This window comes from Leucoraja erinacea, chromosome 3, assembly GCF_028641065.1.
Source record: "Leucoraja erinacea ecotype New England chromosome 3, Leri_hhj_1, whole genome shotgun sequence".
NCBI lineage: Eukaryota > Metazoa > Chordata > Chondrichthyes > Rajiformes > Rajidae > Leucoraja > Leucoraja erinaceus.
In genome coordinates, this window is record NC_073379.1 from 43,770,267 (window position 1) to 43,796,571 (window position 26,305).

Here is a 26,305-nt window from a genome sequence, read left to right on the forward strand (position 1 = left end):
ACTGCTCGTGTAAATCGTAATCAGCACCTATTTGCAATCTATAACCAGTTTTCTCTGGAGTCCTGGATGTGAGTGGAGAAATGATTTTAAAGCCATATTGGCTCGATCTTTTTTGGCATAATGCCTACCCATGGGTTTACCCTCAGGTCCTTGTGCTTGTACCAGATGGAGGTTTCATTTAATTATCTTAATCTTTCAGGATTAATGTATTTACTCTGCTTTCTCTGATTTAATTTTTTTTTCTGTGTAACTGCAGGCATGTACATGTATGTGTATGTATGGTGCATGAGTTTGCACGTGTTTGTGTGTGTGTGTGTCTTGTGTAAGCATGTTACACATAAATCTCTAGCCAAACAATGCTCTGCTTACATAAGTGTTGGATTTTCTCATTTATTTCTGGTTTGGCAACTGAGTTACTTCACTCAGCCTGGAGGCCTGGTGCCAGATGAGACTGGCCAATGTTGTGTTCCCTGCCTTCTGCTTCATTCTCTTTGTCTTCAGCTACATCCAGTGGTGTTTGACAGTCATGTGGTGCTCCTTTGTCAAGAAAGGAGCACCGTGTGACTGAGGGTTGTCAAGAAAGGATAGTTCACCTTGACAGAAGGTGCAATAATAATCTCATCCTGACATCGTCTGCAATAACATCTTTGGTAATACATAAGATAAATATAACACTTATAATCAGATTAAAAGGAAATGTTACCTTTGCCTTTAGTACACAGACTGTACTGACAGCTGCATGGTTGCCTACTAATGGTCCTTTGAGTGTCCGTTACCATCCATTATGTGCTGACTCTAGTCCACTCATGTCTTCTTTGTATATGTATAATGCTGAATGATAGTGGACGCTTCATGTGTCGCAAACTTCGCCAGATGTAGTTGTTACATTAAGTGGCCTACATTTGAATGTCAAATTAAAATTAATGCTGTGTGGGATGAGGATTGAGGGTGCTCATTCTGACTCGAGCAGGAGGCTGATGGTGGAGAATGAGAAGCCTTAAAATAGATCTTAAAGATAAGATGAAACAGAACACGATGAGAAAGGGCATACATAATGTAATGAAAAGAAATATACAAATGTATTAAAAAAAATGTGGAAAAATACGTTTGAAAGCATTACTAATTTATTTTGTTGGCGTAGACTAATCACATTGTAAATATGGGCCCAAGCAGTGAATCAAGAAAGATGTGAGCATGTCCATAGAGATACATCATAGAGGCCCTTCACCCCACCGAGTCCACACAGGCCATCGATTACCCGTTCATGTGATAGCATGGAATGCTTTGCCATTATGTATAAACAACACTGAATTTATGTATATATGTAAATTAACTAAAATGTATTTTCACATATATTTGGCATAACACTTGAAATAAATTTCACTGTTTGAGCATTTCATCATCTGTGGAATGTGTGCCTATTACATAAGAAACCTGAATGCGCAAGACCCAGATAAATGAGAATTTACTGAAATTATAGTTGAAAATAGACAATGTTGTTCGACAATGTTTAATGAATTGAAATCCATTTGTGGAATCTGCTTAGTTTAATTTAAACACTTTTTTAATGTGTGTTTTCTGTCTGTTTTTTTTAATAGATTCAGGACAGGAAGACAGTCCCAGTCACAGTGAGTCCATAAAAAATACTCCAGGTAAGTGAATCACCTGAAACTCAGCAATACACTTTGAATGTTCATTTCAAAAGGAAGTGCTAAACTTGGTCAGCAGTGTTCCCCTCACTTCCTCACATCGACCCCATTTCATATCCCAGCTTGTGCTCTGCCCCTCTGTTCACTCCTCTCATTTCCTGGGATTGACTCATTCTTCACAAAAGTCAGTGCTGGAGTGAACTGAACAGAAAGGCTCTGGTGTAAACATTGATAAAATGTTATTTTCCCTTTGTAAAAAATGCTAAAAATAAAGCAATGCTATCAGGGCACCTACCACCGTGTCACCGTGAGGCCGATCTCCATTCAGGAAATTCAGCCAAACTCTGTGCAATAGATCTTTGAGATTGCTCAAGTTGAAACATTGAGTTATGCATGACCTAAAAATATGTTAAGAATCTCACAAAAACAACTTGCATTACAGGGTGGTTACAGCAAGAAAATAACAAGAACACACTTACCTAGAAATGTAATAGCATAACGGCATGCTTTTTAAAAAAAAAGCACCATGCAATCTAAAATCAATTTTACTTTGAGTAAAATATGCTGGTGATCATTTCCATGTGAAATCACATTCATTACAAAACTGAACCAGGCCTAGCCCCCTAACGTAAATGGCTTGCTACAGAAGAGTTGTGTTTCCTGGTAAATGGAAACTTGCTTGGACAACTATACATTGGACCAGCTCCACTGTGTATGTCTAAATGTTGGTTACAATCTTGAACCCTTTGGACAGTGCTCAAGTCAAGTCAAGTCAAGTCAAGTTTATTTGTCACATACACATACGAGATGCGCAGTGAAATGAAAGTGGCAATGCTCGCGGACTTTTGTGCAAAAGACAACACCAAAACAACCAAACAAATTATAAACACAATCATAACAAAAATATTCTTGTGGACTCCCAGATATTTAAAACAGTTCACCCTATCCACAGGATCCCCATTTATCCTCAATGGAGTGTACGTCCTCGGATGATGTGCCCTCCTAAAGTCCATGATCAGCTCCTTCGTTTTTTTGATGTTCAAGAGGAGGCTGTTATCCTGGCACCACAGTGCTAGACCAGCCACTTCCTCCCGGTAGGCCTTCTTGTCATTGTCTGAGATCAGGCCCACCACCACAGTGTCATCAGCAAACTTAATTATTGAGTTGGAGCTGAACCTAGCCACACAGTCATGTGTGTACAGGGAGTACAATAGGGGGCTGAGGACGCAACCCTGGGGCGATCCTGTGCTCAGGGTAAGGGACTTCGATGTATTCCCTCCCATCTTGACTACCTGGGGCCTGGCGGTGAGAAAGTCCAGGACCCAGGCACACAGGCAGGTGTTGAGCCCCAATTCCATTAGCTTCCCGGCCAGTCTGGTGGGGACTATCGTCAGCATTGTAGTCTTGTAGACACATTGTAGCACTGTCAGCATTGTAGTCTTGGCAGCACGGATTAATACACCAAATAAAATATTGGTGTTGGTTATGTTGTGGGGTGCGGGGGGGTGGTGGGGTTTTGGGGTGGGGGGGGGGGGGGGGGGGGGGGGGTGTGCTCTGAACACCAAAGTTTCAAGTCATTCAGTAATTCAAACAGCAAACACAATGGGCATGGCTGGTGAAGTATCAGCAGTGGAAGACAATAAACAACGGTCAGCACCATTCACATCTAGTCATGAAGCTGATGCACGTGTCTAATCCCTGCTCTTCTCAGAGTGGATTCTCTTTGCCATCTCTGCATGACCTTGCTCACAATGAAGAAGGGAGTAAGCAGTGGTGGTGGCTGCAGCAGTTGATAGACATGGCCCCACGTGGCATACATCTGCCTCTGACAGAGAATGATTTACTCTAGCACTGTGTCACTCTGATCGCACAACATTCTGCTGAATTGAAAAATCTTTCAAGTCACCAAAACAGCTCGTTTCTCATGTGCAGTGTCCTATTTCCTTTGAAGGACTGCAAGCTGTCTGCTCACAAATGGCCTGTCTCTGCTCGATGGAGTATCTTTGTTCCATTCAAGCTTTAATCTCCACCCTTGTGTCAGAGAGAGCTTACGTCTTGTTGGATCAAAGTGAGACTGCACAGAAGCTGAATGAAGTTGTGTTGCATCTATCCTGTCTTCAGTCTGAAGAAGGGTCCTGACCTGAAACATCGACTGTCCATTCCCTCCACAGATGCTGCTTGACCTGCTGAGTTTCTCCAGCACTTTGTGTTTTATGCAAGACTCCAGCATCTGCAGTTCCTTGTGTCTCTTTCTTGCCTTCTCTCCTCTAAACCACTAGGCACTGGGTGACAGGATTGTGTCAGAACCCGTGCACAAAATAAAATGTGATCTAGAGCGAAGATGCCATTGTCTCCTGGCTACGCACTACTTTCTCTGGGCAAAATGTGATTAGCCATCCTCTGCATTTGCCCAGGTAGGAGTTACAACATTCCTACCACCTCCTGGTGAATGTGGATGAGTCTAATCATGAGAGGCCCATTTAAATCCTCTGAGGAAACCTAGATATGTGTACCTACCTCCTAGTGAGCACAAACACCAAGCTTCCTTTGTCTGGTGCAGCCTTCCAATATTCACCACTTCTCCCTGTCATCCTTCAAAACGAACTTACTCATGATAAGAGTGTCAGTCCTTAAGATGGTGCTGAGGGGTATCAGGGAAAATTACACACTGTTCTTCATCACCTTACCCCTTCCAATTCCCTCCCTATCCTGTTTTCCCTGCTTCTCCCAAGCATTGATGCTCTAAGGAGTGGGAAACTGGAGGCTTGTCCTGAAAGTCCCCAATGACGGAACAGAAGCTTGTGCCCAAGGCACCACTTGCTCGTGCAGGAATGTGGATGGTGATGAGTCGGTCCGCTCTGGGTCAAACCATAGGAGATGAGGTAATAACAATGCAACACTGAGCTGACCTGATAGGGTTTGTTGTCTCTGCTCATGGGATATTCTGGGTCTCCATGGATGCCTGACCATCAGAGGAAGGATGAGCTCCTCCAGTCTAAACCCATCAGTCAAACCTCTCCCAATGGTTTCTCCTGATCCTCAACCAAAATTGATGTGATGAAAGTAATGGAGTGACTCTGCTATACCGTCTTTCGACCTTGACCCTTATGTGGAAGGAGACAGGGCAAAGTGTCAGTGATGATATCAGGGGGAGTGAGCATAGGAGAGAGTGTGTTGACACATGTGGGGAGAGGAGAGGGCTATTGGAGAGAGTGGACTGTGAAGTGAAAGGGGAGGAGGTATAGGAGAGATGTTGTGATGTGGGGGGGGGGGGGGGGAAGGGGTATAGAAGAGAGTGGGTTGTGATGTATGGGGAGGGGATTTAGGTGACGGTTGTGACGTGAGAGGAGTGGGTTTAGGGGAGAGTGATTTGTGAAGTGAAGGGAGAGGATTTGGATGTGTGGTATCTGAGTGAGAGTGTGGGGTATGGATAAGTGAATTGTGTGCAAGTGTTTGTCAGTATTCCCGAGTAATTAACATTTTTCAATCACTGACAACCTAAAATGAAGCATAAAAACCTCCAAGCTAACAATGGAAAATACTGTAAACACTTAGCAGGTCAGACAGCATAAATGGGGATGGAATCTGAATGAACATTTCAATTCAAGGATCCTTGGTCGGACCTGGTAATGTGAAAATATCCCTCCTTGCAGATGCTGCTCGACCTGTTGAGTGATTCCAGAATGTTCTTTTTTTTAAACTTTTGCATTCACAACACCGCTTTCCCCTTTTGCTGAGCATTGTTGTTCTTGGCATTGAAACACCGGGAATCTCAGAGAAAGGCTGTTTATGGGATATGGGGAGAAGGCAGGAACGGGGTACTGATTTGGGATGATCGGCCATGATCACATTGAATGGCGGTGCTGGCTCGAAGGGCCGAATGGCCTATTCCTGTACCTATTGTCTATTGTTTAGTTTAGAAACACAGCGCAGAAACAGACCCTTCGGCCCGCCGAGTCTGCGCCGACCAGCGATCCCCGCACACTAACACTATCCACACACACTGGAGACAATTAACATTTATAGCAATTTATAAACCTGTACGTCTTTGGAGTGTGGGAAAACTCACGTGGTCACAGGGATAATGTACAAACTCCGCACAGACAGCACCTGATGTCAGGATCGAACCTGGGTCTCTGGCGCTGTAAGGCAGCAATACCGTTGCGCTACCGTGCCGCCCTTGTTGATCAACAGGAATAAAGTTTAGCGGGTGTTTGTGACGATTTCCTGGTGCTGTTTAAATCTAAGTGCAACTGCTTCACATGCTGACCACAGTTCCCTTCTGTTATCTGCTGCAGTTATTCCTGAATCTGCTTATCCTAAGGACTGCAGTTCTCCCAACCAGGTTATTATCTCTAGAGATGTTTGCTTAAACATTTTCACTGCGGTCCCAAAAAAATGTGCTGCTTATTTATCAAAAACATTTTTTTTCCCTTGACCCATTTATGTTTACCAAGATGTTCTATCTGGCATTGCAGAACTGTGTTTAAATGTGGAAGGAAAAAAAACATTTCCACATATATACTTTATTCATGCTGTCATGCATCATTAAAAAAGTACACACAAGTATTTTGAGCTTCCAAATCTATTTATGTGAACACAAAAAGTAGTGAGAAAAGAAAATCGTGTTTAATTCTAAACTTCCAACATAAAATTGAAATTGATTCAGCTCAACTACGAGTGGATTTGCACACACTCGATTCACGAAATGAATAGGCGATTTAATGAAAAAATGTATTCATATTTTTGAGAACTTTTGTATGCATTTGAGTGTGTTCTGTCTGGCGAAACAGCAGATGCTTTTGTTGTCATGTTGTAACACTCACAAGCTTGTAATCCGATCCTTGAATTTTTGGGTGTGGAAGTACAAGTGAACATTATAAACTGGATTACATTTTAATTAAATGTCAACTGACTGAGATTAATGCCATGTACTTCTATCATCCTAGTTTTCTTGTCAATGCAGACCCCATTTTTTAATGTTCAAATTATCCGCAAATATGTGTTGAAGTATTTCGCCTCTTTCCAGCTTCAACATGCTGCACATATGAAAGAAAGTTTTCTGTGTTTTTTAACCAAGAATAATTCTTGATGAAAGATATAAAAATAAACTATTCAAGTACTCCTTCACTCTCCAATGATTTTGATAGATCAATTTGCAATTAATCATCCTCTGTAACTCGCCTTCGCATGGCATACAGTGAGGAAAATGTGGCTGATTCATTTTCTGCTCTCCAGTTACACCTCGCTAATTTCTCAACTTGCTATGTGATTTTCTTCCAGCTCCAAAATAAAAACAATATTTGGATCTTTTTTTTATTCATCTGGTTCACAGAGTTGATGTGATGTCATCCAATTTCCCGATCTGTTCACTCCAGATCCCTGCTTAAAATATCGAAAGGTGTGCTGCCACAGGAACTGCGATTAATGTATTTAAGGATAAAAAAATTAGCATTTCTCTCTCTATCATTTTTACACAGAGCAAAGAATAGTGCAGTCCACAATGTCCACACCGAACATGTTGCCACGTTACACTAAACTCTTTTGCCTCCAAGTGATCCATATCCCTCTCTATCCACGTATCCAGCTCTTTGGGCTAAAGGAATCAAGGGAATTAGGGAAAAAGCAGGAATGGGTTACTGATTTTAGATGATCAGTCATGATCGTATTGAATGGCAGTGTTGGCTCGAAGGGCCGAATGGCCTACTCCTGCACCGATTTTTCTGTTTTCTATATTTATCTGCCTCCAACACCATCCTTGAAGGAGCATTTCAGGCAACTCTCCACCCTGCCCTCTGTCTAAAAACCTTGCCACGCATATCTCATTGAAACTTTGTCCCTGTCACCTTAATGCTATGCCGTCTAGTCTTTGACGTTTCCACACTGGGAAAAAGGTTCTGGCTGTCTATCCTATTTATGCCACTCATAATTTTTCCAAACTTCTATCGGGTGTCCCCTCAGCATCTACTCAGGAAATGTTTCAAATTGACAAATGCTGTCTTTTTAAACAAAATTGTGTTTGATCCATCTATTTATCTTTAATTTTGAAATGGCAACAGTTATGTAAGTATTCCCTGTGAAGGATGCAGTCAGCATGAATGGATGTTCAGGTTTGTGACTGTAGCTGGTAAAGGGTGGCACTAACTGCAGACGTAGCCATTACAGAGCAACCCCCTCTCCACTCCTCCCTAATGACCCAGGAGTCTTCATCAAGCAGAAGGCCTTCCAGTGTGTCAGGATGCAGCTGGCATGCAATTGCGCACAAGATTCCCGAGCCGATGTCACAATGCTTTTATCTTGCAGCAATCTACCCTCCTTCTTCCCTCAACACCATAAAGCAACAAGCAATAACCACTTACAATGGGGCTGATGACACCCATGAGAACCCAACTAATGAGAAGCCAAGAGCAATGCAGTAAAAGCCAGATGTGGCGTTAAGCAAGCCATGGGCAGACGGCAGTTAGGTGGTTGGTTAGATGTGGAAGGCCTTCAGTGGCACAAGCCTGGGTCACCATAAATGGTCACAATGTACTGCACGTAGTGTTGGAGTAACTCAGCGGGTCAGGCAGCATCCCTGGAGAACATGGATAGGTGACGATTTGGATTGAGATCCTTCTTTAGTCAGACCCAAAATGTCACCTATCCATCTTCCCCAATGATGCAGTCTGACCCGCTGAGTAATTCCAGCAATTTGTGTCTTTTTTGTAAATGAGCATCTGTAGTTACTTGTTTCTACAATGTACTGTGCCCTGCACATTTAACAAGATGTGGAGCTAAACAGTTCTGAGAAGGTGGAATATCATGCATCTAAATAACGACAGTTGCACCCATTTCTGCCCTGAACTGCCTCATAATTCCAAGGTCTACTAGCCCAACCTTTTGACAACCCAATGCAAAGCTCACATTTCTCTTATACCAATGCTACTACCTACAAAGCAGTGCCCCATTGCTTTGCTTCACACGATGTCTCACCATTCATCACACATGAAATTGCCACTTGCATGGCAGCAGTTGATAATCCAGGCAGGGTGGGAATGTATGAATGTCCCAAAACCTTTATAGAAACAGAACCAACCTAACACTGTGTTTCACAGCCACGTGCAGACCCTGATGCTGCCATAAACCATGACTCTTCAACTTCCAAGCTTCTGGTGCAATTGCTGTGACTTCAGCTGAGGATAATCAGGCTGCTTGATCCTCTGGCTGCTGAAATCCTTGCAACAGATGCATTGAAGCCACGTTGGCCATTGAGACTCATGGCAGTGGACTAGGCATTTACTGAGAACAACATGAGCCAAACCCCACTTCCAAGTCTCCTGTCTCATCGGCCAGTCACACTTTCCCCTGGAGAACACGTTGCTTCTGATCAATGGGGCACTGAATGGTCAAGAATGGGGTTTACTTCATTTCATTTTGAGTTGCATGAATAGGGTGCAACCAGTGGGGAACACCAGCCATGCAGGTGGCTGTTCTTCTTATGGAGACGAACCTGTTACTGCAACATCATGCCACTAGCCCTCATAAGAGGCACACAGTGTGGAAACAGGCCCATCGGCCCACCAAGTCTGCACAGATCAGGAATCACTTCAAACACTAGTACTGTCTTAGTGAGAGCACCTCTAGTGACAATTTACAATTTACAGGAGCCATTTACCATACAAACCTCTACGTTTTTGAAGTGTGGGAGGAAACCGAAGCACCCAGAGAAAACCCACGCGATCATAAGGAAAACGTAAAAACTTCATACAGACAGCACCCGTAGTCAGGATCGAACCCGGGTCTCTGGCGATGTAAGGCAGCAACTCTACCGCTGTGCCACCATGCAGGCCTTCCAATCTGTTGGCACAAATGGCCTGTAGGGCTTGTAATGGCTGCAGCTGTCACTGCATTGGCTGTGCATACTGCACCTCCTTCTTATTCTCCTTCTTAGCACCTGAAAAGACTCATTACCTTCCCCTTTTCTTTGCCTCTGCTCATGTGCTTACTTGTCTGGCTCACATGGTGTCACCTTTTTGCAGCCAGACATTTCCTGGGGACATGAGCCAACTCCAATGCCAGTTGTAGGCATTAATTTATGTCCCATTGTTCCTTTGTCTGTTAACTGAACAAACTAAATTCCAGTCGTTTTTCCAAATGATCTATTGTTGGATGTTGGCAACTCAATCAGGTTTTATGGCTTGTCTTGCTCCGGGAGCAAGCTTCAAAAATAGTCTCCTTGAACAGGTCTCAGGATGTGCTGGGAAGAAGACTCAATTTCCTGCCCTTTAAGTTATTTATTTATCAGCTCTCTCTTAGGATCTTTAACGCTACCAATGCGACTGACCATATTCATGCCATTGATCTTCACTCTCTCCAGGTCCTGATCCTCCAAACGACAACCAAGGGCCTCAGCTCACTTTTCCAGAACCTTCCTTCTTTCTGGTGATTCCCAGGCTCCACCATCGCAGACTGCCAGGATAGCTAAATTTGGACCTGACCCCTTTCTGATTCACAGTCCAGCCTCCAACCTCTGATGTATTATTCCCCTGAATAGACCTGGTCCTAGACTCTAGTCTTCTCTCTCACCTGGCCTGTACTAGCAAAGAACACCTCTTGTCTAAGGCTCTGGTTCTCAACTGCCAGTGAATGTTCAGGTGGCAAGTCCACACCAGCGTGCAATCAAAGGCAGCCATGAATTTCAAGCTGCTGGTTCTTCAGTGACCAATAAACTTAAGCATCTGCTTTGTGCTGATCACAACCTTTGGTGTGCAGCCTGAATAGATCCCATCTCGCCGACTGCGTGTGTTTCTTTAGTGCTGTATGAATCACTACTTTGAAAACTCAAATATCCGCCTCACATACCCCATGTCTCCCATCCACCATGTCTCCCATTCACGAGCACAATGTGAGCTTTGTGGCTTATATGACAGCATAACCTTGGAGTCTGTCTCCTTCACAAGGCCACTGCCAGCAGCCTGCACCAGCTCTGGTGAGATGTTTGATTGCCACCATGCAGGAGAATGAAAGACAGGAATTAGAACTCTCAAAGTGCGTACATCCTCTGTTCATTACATCCATGATCAATAATGCACTGAGTGATTTGCAGCCTAATCTGCTGACGGTTCAAAACTGGATGGGAAGACAAGTTGTGTACATATAAAATTCTTAAAGGATTTGACAAGCTGGATGAAGGAAAAATGTTCCCCATGTTGGGGGAGTCCAGAACCAGGGGTCACGGTTTAAGAATTAAGGGTATATACCATTTAGAACTGAGATGAGGAAAAACGTTTTCACCCAGAGAGTTGTGAATCTGTGTAATTCTCTGCCACAGAAGGCAGTGGCGGCCAATTCACTGGATGTTTTCAAGAGAGAGTTAGATTTAGCTCTTAGGGCTAAAGGAATCAAGGGATATGGGGAAAAGCAGGAACGGGGTACTGATTTTAGATGATCAGCCATGATCATATTGAATGGCAGTGATGGCTCGAAGGGCCAAATGGCCTACTCCTGCACATATTTTTTCTATGTTTTCTATGTGAAGGACGCACAGTGTTTGTGAAGGGATATAGAGATCTAACCAGGTGGGCAAAGATGTGTCAGGCAGAGTGTTATTTGGGGCTATGTGAAGTTATGCAGAATCATAGGAGGATTCAAAAAGCAAAATTTTGATATGAACTTAGTAAACACAAATTTATTTTTGGAAGACCATGGTGGTACTGCTAATGTTACTGTTATTTACTCAAATACTCTAAAACCACTGTCCTATCAATAGATTCCAGCATTTCCCCAATATTGAAGATAGAACCAAAATCTGGAGTAACTCAGTGGGTCCGGCAGCATCTCTGGAGAAAAGGAATATGTGATGTTTCACCTTGTGAAAAATGCCACAGCATTGGAAAGAGGACTCCATGGATTTTGGGAGCTGCCATGGATGCCCTTCAGGTGGAGGTGTAAAGCAGGATAGATGCCCTGCATTTAAAGCTCCCTCCCTGCTGAGGTCATAAAATTTCCCCCAAACATACAGCGGCACAACTGGTAGAGCTGCTGCCTCACGGTGCCAGAGACCTGGGTTCGATCCTGACCTTGGCTGCTCTCGGTGTTGAGTATTCACGTTCGCGCTGTAACCTTGTGGGTTTCTTCCAGGTGCTCCAGTTTCCACCCACATTCAAAAGATCGTGCAGATTTGTAGATTAATTGGTCTCTGTAAAATTACCCCTGGTGTGCAGAGAGTGGATAAGAAAATAGGATAACATAGAACTAGTGTGAATGGGTGATCGGTGGTTGGCGTGGACTTGGTGGCCTGAAGGGCCTGTCTCCATGCAGTATCTTGTGCTCAAAAAAATAATTGGAGCAGATAGCCATCAGTGAGAGCATCAGTGGTGGAGTTGCAAGAACCTAAATGCAGTGTCAAAGATGGTCAGTGATTGTACATGTGTTATAATGGAATTAATTTCTAAATGCCCCATCCAAGCAACACTGTGACCAGCATCAGACAACCCCAGGCTTACCGACAATCTCTACCGCTTTCCTAACATTTCTAATCTTCACCTTACCCACACACACTAGATTGGAATGGAATGGATGGAATACTTTATTGTCACATGTGACAAGGCACAGTAAAATTCTTTGCTTTCATACCCAAGGTATACAAATAGCGGCCAGCGGTGCTGACAAAGTACGCCGGTGCCTCCTTTGTTCCGACAGCGGTTCCCCCACTATGGGTCCCCATTGTCCAGTGTTTTTCCCCTCCCTCACAGCAGTCCCCCCACGCCGGATCCTCTATTGTTCTTCCCCTCACGGCGGTCCTCCCATCCTCTCATTGGGTCGCAAGGGTTTCCTGCAGCCGTTTCACTGCTGCCGAGGCCCCATAGCCACGAGGCTCCACCACTGCCGCTGAGGCTTCACCAACTCACGATTCAGACGTAAGCTTCTAACCTACATCTTGCAGTCCGCAGATGTTGCCAAACAATTGACCAAGGCAGTCGCATCGTACAGTCGTTTGACTGACACCCGCTGTCACACACATCTGCTGTCTTGCAGGAAACAAAAGCATGAAACTGGAGACAACAGGGACTACCCATAGTGGAACTGATACCTTTGCATCAACTAACCTGCATGAAGAAGGCATTGTTGGAACACTGAGCTGGCCATTATTGGATTGCCCCTTGCTGAAGCCATTCAGCTGCATGTCCAAAGCTTAAATTATCTTTCACAAACCACAACTCCTATTCATTCCACAGTCTCTACTGATAAACAAGCTTCAGATAGTACTGACATCCAGCCCTGAGTTTCCCCACTTGTCCTTCGCACAAAGTTACTTTGTTTGAAAAAACAACATAAAGTGCTGGAGTAACTCCATGGTTCAGGAAGCATCTCTGGAGAACACGGATCGGTCATTTTTTGGGTCGGGACTTTTCTTCAGTCTGAAGAATGATCCTGATCCAAAATATCACCTATCCATGTTCTCCAGAGATGCTGCCTGACCCATTCAGTTCCTCCAGCACTTTATGTCCTTTTTTCGTAAACCAGCTCCTGCTGTTCCTTGTTTTTAATTTGGTTGATTATTTGAGGATATGAGGTGTCTGTTAGATTCCTGCATCTGTAGCAAGTGATTGTGAGTAATGTAGAGGAGAAGATGGCAGGATAGGAACAGGTCCTTCTGCCCACCCAATACATGCTGACCAGCGATCCCCACACATTAACACTATCCTACACCTGCTATGGATAATATTTTCAATTATACCAAGCCAATTAACCTACAAGCCTGTACATCTTTGGATTGTGTGAGGAAACTGGATATCCCGGAGAAAACCCAAGCAGGTCATGGGGACACACAGCAACCGTAATCAGGATCGAACCCGGGTTTCTGGCGCTGTAAGGCAACAACTCTACCGCTGCTCAACTCTACCGTGCCACTGAAGTAGTTTGTGGAGCCAGAGCAGAAGGCTAAGACATTACAGGTGTCAACATCTGTTGATACAATAAGGTGGTATAGTGGTTAAATAAGAGGATTAACAGTCCAGAGGCATGGACTATTGATTGGCATTAGTTCAAATTTAACCGCAGCAACAAAGGAATATAAATTCATTTTATTAATGAGTTTATCAATATGCACAAGCATAGTATCAATAAAGATGACTACATAACCACTGGATTGTATTTTTTTTTAATGACTGTACCACTAATGTTCTGTTGTCCTACCCTGGACTACTTCAGACCCACAGCAAAGTGATTGCTTCTAACTTAATTGGCTTCAGAGAAAACAGACTGAACTGCTTCATTAGAATGGCAGTTTGGGATATATCCTGAGAGCACCCCTCTCATTGCCAACCAACCAAGGTCTTGATGCTTGTTGGTGAGTTCTGGCGATGAGGCATTTTGCCAGACAAGCAAAACAGTCTGCTCAGAGGACCACGCAACAGGAGCCATCAAGTCCTTGTCCCGCAGTGCCTGCAGGATGTTCCGTGCTGACCAGTGCCCGATGGACGTGTGGTCAAAGGTGTTGGTATGGAAGAACCCTTTCACGTAGGACAGAAGGTGCAGCAATGTCCAGCTGACTGGCACATTGTGCAGCAACCATGCCAGGCCTATCCTTCGCAACACCGGGGACAGGTAGAGAGCCTCAGCAGGTAGTAACACTTAGTGCCCATGTGCTTTGGCTCTACACACAGTCACACACGAAGGTGGCCAAATAACGATCTTGCTATCATGAATCTATAAATTAAAAGAAAACACGTTGGATGCCTACAGAGCATTCACAAGAGGAATGTAATAGGAAAACCTTTAGAAAAGACCATGTCATTGCAAAACAAAATGCTTGTTCATATGGAAGCCATTTCCAGAGATGGGAGCTCATTGTTCCCAATGTGAAAGTGGTGGCAGACCCATTTCCAAAGCTTGGGGTGCCAACTATGATGGAGTGACTGGTGTCTGGTATGATAAATCCTGTAGCCATGTTTAGTCAAGGTCTGAGTGTTGCAACAGAACTCAAAGCACTGGCACGTAGTCCAAGCATTCTGGTATTTTTCCTCTTTCCACTTCCTGTTATACTTGTATACAGTTTGATTGTCATCATGTATGTATAAGTTGACTGGATTGCACTCACAGTTTTTCACTATATCTTGGTGCACATGACAATGATAAACCAATACTAATACCAAGCTTGGCATAATGCAGCCTTGAATTGCTACCATCATGGTTGTGAATTATAGTGTTTCAAAAGGCGCTGTCGCAATGCTATAGAAGTCTGACCATCTGTGCTCCAGTCGACTACCGAGTTTGCAGAAGAGTGGTGATAACTGCGTGGAACAAGGATGCGCTGTTCCGTTTCAAAAGCTTCAAGTTCCCAGGAATAAATATCACTAGTAATGTGTCTTGGACCAGCCACTATGGCCAAGAAAGCACACCATCGCCTCTACTTCCTAAGAAGGCTTAGGAAGTTCGGCATGATCATAACAACTCTCACTAATTTCTACAGATGCCCTATAGAAAACATCTTATCGGGATACATCGCTGCCTGGTTGGGAACAGCTCCATCCAAGACCGTCAGAAGTTGTTGAGTTGTGGACATAGCCCAGACCATCACACAAACTAGCCTCCCGTCCATTGACTCCACCTATACTTCTTGCGGCGTTGGCAAGGCTACCATCATAGTTAAGGACACTCCAGTCACTCCCTCTTTCCCCCGCTCCCATCAAGCAAGAGGTACAGAAGTTTGAAAATATATACCTCCAGATTCAGGAGCTGCTTCTTCCCAACTATTGGTTCATTTTGGCTATCAGGACAATATGATGGTCAGTAACAGAAGGTTTTAAATTTTATATTGTGTCATCTTTGCTGGCAAGCCAGCATTTATTGCTCATTTGTAGTTGCCCTTGAGAAGATAGTTTAGTAAGTCAACTTCTCGAGTTGCGGGACTCCATTTGTTGAATGCTTTTCTACCAAGCCACCAGAGCGAGCGGAAGAGGATGAATGGCGGTTTGAGGCTGTCGGACTGGAAACATACCAATTCAATCTGGCAGGCTCAGTTAGAGGTTGGTAGATATGACATTGTGGGGATTACTGAAACGTGGCTGCAGGAGGATCGGGCATGGAAACTTAATATTCAGGGTTATACATCCTATAGAAAGGACAGGTAAGTGGGCAGAGGAGGGGGGTATGTAGCTCTTCTGGTGAGGAATGGAATTCAGTCCCTTGCAAGGGAAGACATAGGGACTGATGAGGTAAAGTAACTGTGGATTGAGTTGAGGAATTGCAAAGGCAAGAAGACACTAATTGGTGTTATCTACAGACCCCCAAATAGTAGCCCGGATGTATGGTGTAAGTTGCAGCAGGAGTTAAAACTGGCTTGTAACAAAGGTAATGCCACTGTGGTGATGGGGAACTTCAATATGCAGGTAGACTGGGAAAATCGGGTTGGTTCAGGACCCCAAGAAAGAGAGTTTGTAGAGTGCCTCCAAGATGGATTCTTAGAGCAGCTTGTAATGGAGCCGACCAGAGAAAAGACAATTCTGGATTTAGTGTTGTCCAATGAACCAAATTTGATAAGAGAACTCGAGGCAAAGGAACCCAGAGAGTTTTGAATTTATGGAATTCCCTGCCACAGAGGGCAGTGGAGGCCAAGTCACTGGATGGATTTAAGAGAGAGTTAGATAGAGCTCTAGGGGCTAGTGGAGTCAAGGGATATGGGGAGAAGGCTGGCACGGGTTATTGATAGGGGACGATCAGCCATGATCACAATGAATGGCTGTGCTGGCTCGAAGGGCCGAATGGCCTCCTCCTGCACCTAGTTTCTACGTTTCTATGAACCGCTTGGAGGTAGTGATCATAACATGATTAGTTTTAATCTGCAAGTTGAGAAGGAGAAGGTTAAATCGGAAGTGGCAGTGATGCAGCTGAACAAAGGGGACTATGAAGGCATGAGAGAGGAGCTGGCCAAGGTAGACTGGAAAGGGATACCAGCAGGAATGACGGTGGAACAGCAATGGCAGGAATTTCTGGGCATAATCTAGAAGACACAGGATCATTTCATTCCAAAAAGAAAGAAAGATTCTAAGGGGAGTAGGAGGCAACCGTGGCTGACAAGAGAAGTTAGGGGTGGAATAAAACAAAAAGAAAAGATGTATAACACAGCAAAGAGTAGCCAGAAGCCAGAGGATTGGGAAACTTTCATAGGACAACAGAAGGAAACAAAACGGGCAATATGGGCTGAAAAGATGAAGTACGAAGGGAAGCTGGCCGGAAATATAAAGAAGGACAGTAAAAGCTTCTTTAGATATGTTAAAGGAAAAAAGAGTAGCAAAGTCAAATGTGAGTCCCTTGAAGGCAGACACGGGTGAAATTATTATGGGGAAGAAGGAAATGGCAGAAGAGTTGAATAGGTACTTCGGATCTGTCTTCACTAAGGTAGATACAAACGATCTCCCAGAAGCACTGGAGGACAGAGGATCTAGGGGGTCGAGGAACTGAAAGAAATTTTCATTAGGCGAGAAATAGTATTGGGTAGGCTAATGGGACTGAAGGATGATAAATCCCCGGGGCCTGATGGACTGCATCCCAGGGTCCTCAGGGAGGTGGCTCTAGAAATAGTGGACGCATTGGTGTTCATTTTCCAATGTTCAATAGATTCAGGATCAGTTCCTGTGGATTGGAGGATAGCTAATGTTATCCCACTTTTCACGAAAGGAGCGAGAGAGAAAACGGGGAATTACAGACCAGTTAGCCTAACTTCGGTGGTGGGAAAGATGCTGGAGTCAATTATTAAAGAGGTAATAATGGGGCATTTGGATAGCAGTAAAAGGATTAGTCCAAGTCAACATGGATTTGTGAAAGGGAAATCATGCTTGACTAATCTTCTGGAGTTTTTTGAGGATGTGACAAGTAAAATGGATGAAGGGGAGCCAGTGGATGTATCTAGACTTTCAGAAAGCCTTTGATAAGGTCCCGCACGGGAGACTGGTGACTAAAATTAGAGCACATGGTATTGGGTGTAGGGTGTTGACGTGGATAGAAAATTGGTTGGCAGACAGGAAGCAAAGAGAAAGAGTGAACGGGTCCTTTTCAGAATGGCAGGCAGTGGCGAGTGGAGTGCCGCAAGGCTCGGTGTTGGGGCCACAACTGTTTACCATATATATATTAATGATTTGGAAAAGGTTATTAGGAGAAACACTAGCAAATTTGTTGATGACACAAAGCTGGGTGGCAGTGTGAACTGTGAAGAGGATGTTAGGAGGTTGCAGGGTGACCTGGACAGGTTGAGTGAGTGGGCAGATGCGTGGCAGATGCAGTATAATATAGATAAATGTGAGGTTATCCACTTTGGCAGCAAAAACAATGCGGCAGATTATTATCTCAATGGGGTTAGGTTAGGTAAGGGGGAGGTACAGCGAGACCTGGGTGTCCTTGTACACTGGTCACTGCAAGTTAGCGTGCAGGTACAGCAGGCAGTGAAGAAAGCTAATGGAATGTTGGCCTTCATAACAAGAGGATTTCAGTACAGGAGTAGAGAGGTTCTTCTGCAGTTGTATAGGGCTCTGGTGAGACCACATCTGGAGTATTGCGCTCAGTTTAGGTCTCCTAATTTGAGGAAGGACATCCTTGTGATTGAGGCAGTGCAGCGTAGGTTCACGAGATTGATCCCTGGGATGGCGGGACTGTCATATGAGGAAAGATTAAAAAGACTAGGCTTGTATTCACTGGAGTTTAGAAGGATGAAGGGTTATCTTATAGAATCATATAAAATTATAAAAGGACTGGACAACCTAGATGCAGGAAAAATGTTCCCAATGTTGGACGAGTCCAGAACCAGGGGCCACAGTCTTAGAATAAAGGGGAGGCCATTTAAGACTGAGGTGAGAAAACACTTTTTCACCCAGAGAGTTGTGAATTTGTGGAATTCCCTGCCACAGAGGGCAGTGGAGGGCAAATCACTGGATGGATTTAAGAGAGTTAGATAGAGCTCTAGGGGCTAGTGGAATCAAGGGATATGGGGAGAAGGCAGGCACGGGTTATTAATTGGGGACGATCAGCCATGATCGCAATGAATGGCGGTGCTGGCTCGAAGGGCCGAATGGCCTCCTCCTGCACCAATTGTCTATGTTTCTATGACTACTTATTTGCTCTGCATGCAGCAGGCAAGCACAGATCCTGAGAGTTACTGATCAACTGTTGAACACATTGATGAGATAGAGTAAGAGCCTCCTGATCAAGACATTTCTAAAGTGTATATACAATAACTAGTAACTTTATGTTATTGTACAGGTACTTGGATTGTTTGTAGAAAGATATCTATGATCAGTTAATGCCATGTTTTAACTGTGGGGTTTTGATCAATCCTGCGTGCTTTTTTGCAATGGAGTTCAGTGTAATAGGACTCCAATGTGTCGAGTTACTGCCAATCACCGCTAGACAATGTTTCTAGGATTGTGGTTATCTGCTTTTTTTTTCTGTCCAATTTTCTCCTTCCTTCACCCGAAGGCAAGAACTCATTTTGGGATATGGTTTCATGGCACTTATTGCCTTCTGGTATTTTATTGAAATAGCCATTATTACAGAGGAATGCATCAGGGAGTGTGAAGTCAAAAATACAATTTGATTTCTGAGATGCGATGGGATGTTCTGAAAATATCTGCAGTAAGTATTTGATAATCGCCCATGTTGGTTTAAAGTTAGGATACCAGTCTGAAGAAGGGTCTCGACCTGAAACGTCACCCATTCCTTCTCTCCAGAGATGCTGCCTGTCCCGCTGAGTTACTCCAGCATTTTGTGTCTACCTTCGGTTGAATGTTATTTAACTATTGAGAGAGGGCATCACGTCTGAGGCTAGATTTCATAACAGCTCATGTATGAGCATGCATTCTTGCATGCATGCGTTCACATACATGCAAGTACACACATGTGCAGATGTGTGCACACACATGTTATGTACACACCTGATTGCACAATTTAAAAGAATAATATTTTAGTTGTACCATCCTTCAGTCACATCATCGAAAAAGGGATCTACGGACTCTCTGGTTAAAAATAACTCATAACCACACTAACTCATGGACTTGCTCACAACAAATGTTTTAGGTAACACAAAGCTGGCATTTCATTTCACCTGATCTCAGAGTTCCTGGATTGTTCGACCTCAGACAATGACACGCATGGTTGGACTAAAGTTGAAAAATAGGTTTCAATCTCCAAAAAAAATCTTCTGGTTTGGCTGCTCTTAACAGCTGGTTCAAACATCGATGAAGCTATTCGAAAAAAGGAATGGTTCCTTCATTAACTGTTTGTGTGCAATATCGACCTAACCAAAAAGAGCAATAAACACTATATTCTTTGTGTACCGAGGAAGTTAGGTTGAACAATGAAGAGTTAAGCCCTTTAGCCCTTAGCTAGTAATTTTACAGTCTGCTTTTAATTATGTAGTGCAGCCAGCAATGTGTATCTGAGTATTTTTGAGTTGCAGGAGCTTTGACTGTGCTTCAGAAAGGTTATGATCCTGCACTTTTGCTTCCAAGTTTAAAATGTGATTGGAACTGCATATAGAGATCATAAACTTCATCTAAAAATAGCCGTGAGGCAAGAGGAGCTGCCTCAAGAAGGCACCATATATTGTCAATGATCCCCACCATCTGGGCCTTGCCTTCTTCTCACTGCTACCATTGGGTAGGAGATACAGAAGTTTGACGGACCATACCACCCAGTTTCAGGATCAGTTGGCTTCCTGCAACCATCAAGTTCTTGAATTGGCCTGCACAACTCTAATCCTACCTCAGCAATGGAACACTGCCGACCACCTCTTGCACTACCATGGATTTGTTTTCTATTTATGTTTTGAACTAACGTCTTGGCTTTATGCCCAGTATTTTCCTTTCCACTGTTGTTGAATTGATGTGTAATTTATGTTTGAGTTGTGATACTTATATTTCACCGTATTGGTGCATCCAATAATAAACTCGACGACTTCGGGCAATCAAATTTTCCATGCATTTTTCCTTTAATATGCAGAAAAAAATATGATAGATAATAGGTCCATGATTTAAGTGTAGTTGTTGTTATGTTGGGTTTGTATTTTACTACCCATGGTATGTCTATGAACCACTTCAGTTGAGAGAGGAAGATGGAAAAGCTAGGATTGTTCTCCCTGGAACAGAGAAGGTTGAGATGCCGCCCAATAAACGTTTTAGAAATGATGGAAGATTTTGACCATCTAGATCAGTGGTTCCCAACCTTGTTTTGGCCATGCCTCACCTAATCACCTCTAAAATCCTGATGCCCCCCCCCCCCCCCATGTGGTGATATATAATTCTTATCATCAATAAATAAGGTTCTCCCATGACCTCGCACGCTTCGTGCGGCGTGCATGAAGAGCGATGACGCGATGATTATGTAATAACTACACAATAAAGACCTTTTTTACCCCCAAAAAAATTATTTACTCAAAATAACATCTGAAACATAAACTACATATGTTTATCTGATGGAAAAACCAAAAAAATAAAAATTGAAAATTTGGACCCAGACCTCCTCAGTCGCGCTCAATTGCCCCCCCTTAAAAATCAAATTGCCCCCCTGTGGGGTGTACGCCCCACGTTGGGAACCACTGATCTAGATGGAGAAAGTGGTGTAGGTTAATAAGCAGAGGATGAGTAGTAGATCATTAGTATGTCTACAGATTACCCTCTATCAACCTTCCCTATCACATCCTCAAAGAAGTCAAGCAAATTTATCAAACTTGATTTACCTTTCATAAATCTATGTTGACAGGGTTTGATTATATTCAGCTTTCCCAGATGATTTGTTAATTCCTCTTTTTCGGAAATTAATAATTGACCAATTTCCATTCGCAGCATTGAATGTAAAAGTTCGATCACCCACTGTATGTGGAACTGATTCCAAGCTTCCCTCTTGAAAGACCTGGCTGCAATTTTACAACCATGCCTCAATCTCCTCAACCAGCAGATGTCTCTCTCCATGTAACCCAGCTGTTCCTTTAAAATCAAAATATTCCTTCTGAATTCCAGAAAACGTAACCCTAACTTGAGTAATTCCATCCCATAATTTAACACTTGGATTCCAGGGATCATGGATGACTCCTCCACTCCATTCCACTCTCCTCTGGGTCAATTCATCCTACTCTATAAAAACATGAAGCCTACATAGTTTACTATCTTGAATCCCACAAATAAACCTCAAGATTCAAGAGAGTTTATTGTCATGTGCCCCTGATAGGACAATTAAATTCTTGATTTGCTTCAGCACAACAGAACATATTAGGCTACAGAACAGATCAGTGTGTCCATATACCATTATATAAATATATACACACATGAATAAATAAACTGATAAAGTGCAAATATACAGATAATGGGCTATTAATGTTCAGAGTTTTGTCCGAGCCAAGTTTAATAGCCTGATGGCTGTGGGGAAGTAGCTATTACTGAACCTGGTCGTTGCAGTCTTCAGGCTCCTGTACCTTCTACCTGAAGGTAGCGGGGAGATGAGTGTGTGGCCAGGATGGTGTGGGTCCTTGATGATACTGCCAGCCTTTTTGAGGCAGCGACCACAATAGATCGCCTCGGTGGAAGGGAGGTCAGAGCTGATGATGGACTGGGCAATGTTTACTACTTTTTGTAGTCTTCCTCTATTAACCTGTGATCACTTTCTGAATTACATTTTAGTTATCGATTTAAAAACACCGCAGTCTGTTTGTGTTGAAATTGCTTCCAGTTTTTCACTATTTAGAAAATTATCTAATTAATCCTGTTTAGATTCAGAATTGACCTTGCACGGAAATCCATTTGCCACAATTTTGATCATTTTATCACCCTATTAATGTTTCTTTGCCAATTTTTGCTTGTACCTACACTCTTACATTGCCATCTGTCTTAGTGTCATCAGTGAATTTGGATCTGTGACTTTCTATCACATCATTTAAGTCATTTATAAATATTCTGAAAAGTTGAGACAATACTGACTTTCTCTGTCATATCCAACCAAAGTGCATACGATTTAATCAATTACTATCTTTAATAATACATCTCTCACTCTTTTGTGAGAGATTTTGCTTTGGAATCCCACATTAAATAACATTATGAGATGATCCTATGAGAAAACATCCCATGGCACGATTTAATTTACACCTTCGAAACATTAAATCACATTTATCTGGCATGATTTATTCTTTACAAGTTCACACTGTCACTGATCAACTGAAAACTTTTAAGGTATTGTGTTTCTCAAAAAGGAAATGAAAGGGAAGAATCAGGGAAAGAAAGAGCTGGCATGTTGAAAAGTCTTCTTCCTTGTGGTAGGTTTTTAATAATTCTATGCTTTCTGTGATGTATGTACCGTGAAAGTATTTTAGAGTTAGTTAAGCACTTTTGATGATTGGAATGTACTGAGAGAGGCAAAAAGTGCCTCAAACTCTCACTAACAGCAGAGATAAATGTTAAAATAAATAGACTTTGTGGGTGATTCTTGGCTGAGTAAACTCCTCATACTCCTTTGAATAGTGCCATGGATTTGTTTTATACATCCACCTGAGAAAGCAGTCAGAATTTCAGTTTAAGATCACATCCAGATCATATCTCCAACAGTGTAGGGTCCCCTCAGTGTCAGCCTGGCTCAAGTCTGTATTACAGCTTAAACTCATGATCATCAGCCTTGAAAGTACCGGTAAGTGTTTTTACTGTTTAAGCAAAGCTGGTCTGGTATAATGAAAATGTCCATGTACACTCAAAACGTTGTTAAATTTTGAAGTGTACGATTAGTTATATTAAAGGCTCATAGAGCTCTGAAGCAGGCCCTTTGGCTTAACTTATCCATGCTGACCATGAAGCTGCATTTAAGCTGGTTTCATTTGCCCATGTTTGGCCCATAACCCTCTGAACCTTTCCGATCCATGTACCTGTCAAAATGTCTCTCATTTTAAAACTATGCCCTCTAGTTCATGATTCCCCTACCCTGGGAAAAAGACGCTCTGCATTCACCCTATCAATTCCCCTCATGATTTTATACACCTCTATAAGATTACCCTTCAGCCACCTGCATTCTACGGAATAGTCCTAGTCTGCCCAACCTCTTCCAGTAGCCCAGGGCCTCAAATCCTGAAATCCCAAAAGCTTCTTCACCACCTTATCTATCTGCAAAAGCACTTTCAGGGATCATGTGGTTGTACGTCTAGATCTCTGCTCTACAACACTCCCCATTACTTTGATTTTAGAGTCACCGTAAGCATTTGCAGATTGGATGCTCTCTAGTGAATGTGAAAATTGAACCATTCAGCATTCTTAGAATCCAACACATGCATTGGATGCTTCCTCGCATGCTGGTTTGGAGATGATTATTAACATGTTAAATGGACAGATTGGTTTGGGTAATACTCTCAAATTATATGTTTATTTAACACGTTTATGAATGTTTCCTAAGTGTTGAACACCTGGAAAGCAATGCTGTTAAACTTAATGATATCATATAAACTCTATTTTTTTTATCAATCTCACAGAAACATTTGTAGTGTCTGGTAATTTGGAAGCTTTAGTTGATCCACCTCTGCTGTTAAATATGCAGCCTTACATTGGCATTCTCTTCTGTTGTCAATTTTGCTACGGTCATTCAAGATGTGGATCAAAGGTCTCTGATACCTTGCCCAAGAGTGTATTCACCCAAGAGTGAATGTTGACAGGCTGTCCAAACAAGCAGGCATCACAGTCAGTTCTGATCCCATATTCCCCAATGCCAATATGCATAGACGTTTCAACAAGGGAATCACATGTATAAACCATAACTAAGTTATTTAACTGGGGTATTAACTATATTGGCACAGGACTCTTGAGATAAATTGCAGCAACCACATCACAATACCAACTGGAACCTCAGTTCACAGGCTCAAAACCTGAAGCCTTGTAGCTTATATTATACAACCATGCGATCTGCAAATGGGATCATAGTTTTCCTTCATGAAGTCTCTGAATGGTACAAATGCGTATAATTAATCAGCATAAAAGGGGGACTTTCAACTGACATCTAGATCCTATTTGATGCAGTCATCGAATGAACTAAATTAATATAAAATATAATTGCGAAAGGAATTCATCATGAATAAACATCCAACAAAATAATACTATTGATCTGAAGAAGGGACCCGGCACATCACCTATTCCTTCTCCCTAGAGATGCTGCCGGTCGCACTGAGTTACTCCAGCTTTTTGTGTCTATCTTCGGTTTAAACCAGCATCAGCAGTTCCTTCCTACACTATTAAAAATACACTTGCTGATATTACTAACAAGTCTAGTGCAATACCTAACTTTGGGCCAAATAATGAAAGGAGTAATCCTTACAATTCAGGATATGGATATAATTTGTCCAGTCATTCTTTTCTGGAACAGATCAAAATGATTGCTAATTAAATCAATTGTTGAACTGGTTATGTAAATTAAAGTATAGATATTTCCATAAATGTATTCAATTTATTCTGATAAAATGTACTTATGCAAAGATGCAACAGACAGAAAATGGTTTTGGTGTCAAAAACATTATGTTGTACATGGAATTGGTAAAAGCCATATCTTTAGATTGCTAAGGTATTAATTTAATGAAGCATAGAACATAGAACGATACACAGAACGATACATTGAACAGCACAGCCCAGGAACAGGCCCTTCGGATCACAATGTCTGTGCCAGGTATGAAGCCAAGCCAAACTCTTTTCTGCCTGCACATGATCCACGTATCCCTCCATTCCCTGTATATCCATGTGCCTATCGAAAAGCCACCATTATCATATCTGCCTCCACCACCACCCCATTCCAGGCACCCACCACTCACTGTGTAAATGCACTTGCCCTGCACAACACTTTCAAATGTTGTTCCTCTCACCTCGCTCTGCTCTCCAATCTTTGACATTGCCACCCTGGGGAAAAATAGGTCCTGACAGTCTACCCTATCTATGTCTCTCATAATTTTATCATCTCTCCTCAGCCTCTGAGACCCCAGTGAAAACAATCTCCATGTTTCCAAACTTTCCTTTTAGCTAATACCATCTAGTTCAGCCATCACCTCTTCCGCACCCTCTCCAAAGCCTCTATATCTTTCTTGCTGATGGGGCAACCAGACCTGCATGAGACCCACATGTTGATTTAAAAAAAGAGAGTGTGAACAAAAGTGAGTTTCAAATGCAAGTGTAGAACTATAGCAGAATAACACATTCAACACTCATTGAAACTATTGCCGTAACTCTGACAAAAATTGATTTTCCTGCAGAATCATTACCACCAGAGTTCAAGTGAATAGGCAGGTATTGTCATATAGAAAATGAAGAGAGCAGTTTAGATCTACAGAAAAGACAGGAAATATTACCTCAGGCAAGAAGCTTAGCGCATCATTCAAATGTTGAATTTGACAGTGAGGCCCAAGTTAAGTATGAATAACTGTGACGAGTGTGCCAACAGACATAAGTACAGGAAGACTATTCAGTCTTTCCAGCAGTTATGTGAATTTGTTTTTACTCAATTCTATTCAGTCCATCAACTTGGTTCAAATAAGATAATGGTCTACCCATATCTACTACCTTGGCTTCATATGCTATTATTAACCTGTTTGGTATTATTAATCTTAGTTGGTTAAGCTTATCAAACGATGTGGCATCTTTGATTAAGGATAATATTACACTGTTAGAACAAGGAGGATC

At 42.7% G+C, this 26,305-nt stretch overlaps 1 protein-coding gene across 14 annotated transcripts in view; it reads left to right on the top strand.

Moving 5' to 3' along the window:
• LOC129695542 (nuclear factor 1 B-type-like) overlaps nucleotides 1-26,305 on the top strand; it is a 291,616-nt gene that overhangs the window by 146,266 nt on the left and 119,045 nt on the right. For 9 of the 14 annotated variants that reach the window (XM_055632563.1, XM_055632560.1, XM_055632573.1 and 6 more), the window contains exons 3-4: nucleotides 1,599-1,652; nucleotides 22,861-22,923. In XM_055632563.1, coding sequence (XP_055488538.1) covers nucleotides 1,599-1,652; nucleotides 22,861-22,923 — 117 coding nt within the window. The remainder of the gene's footprint in view (nucleotides 1-1,598; nucleotides 1,653-22,860; nucleotides 22,924-26,305) is intronic. The other 5 variants (XM_055632569.1, XM_055632564.1, XM_055632565.1 and 2 more) reach the window with 1 other exon arrangement.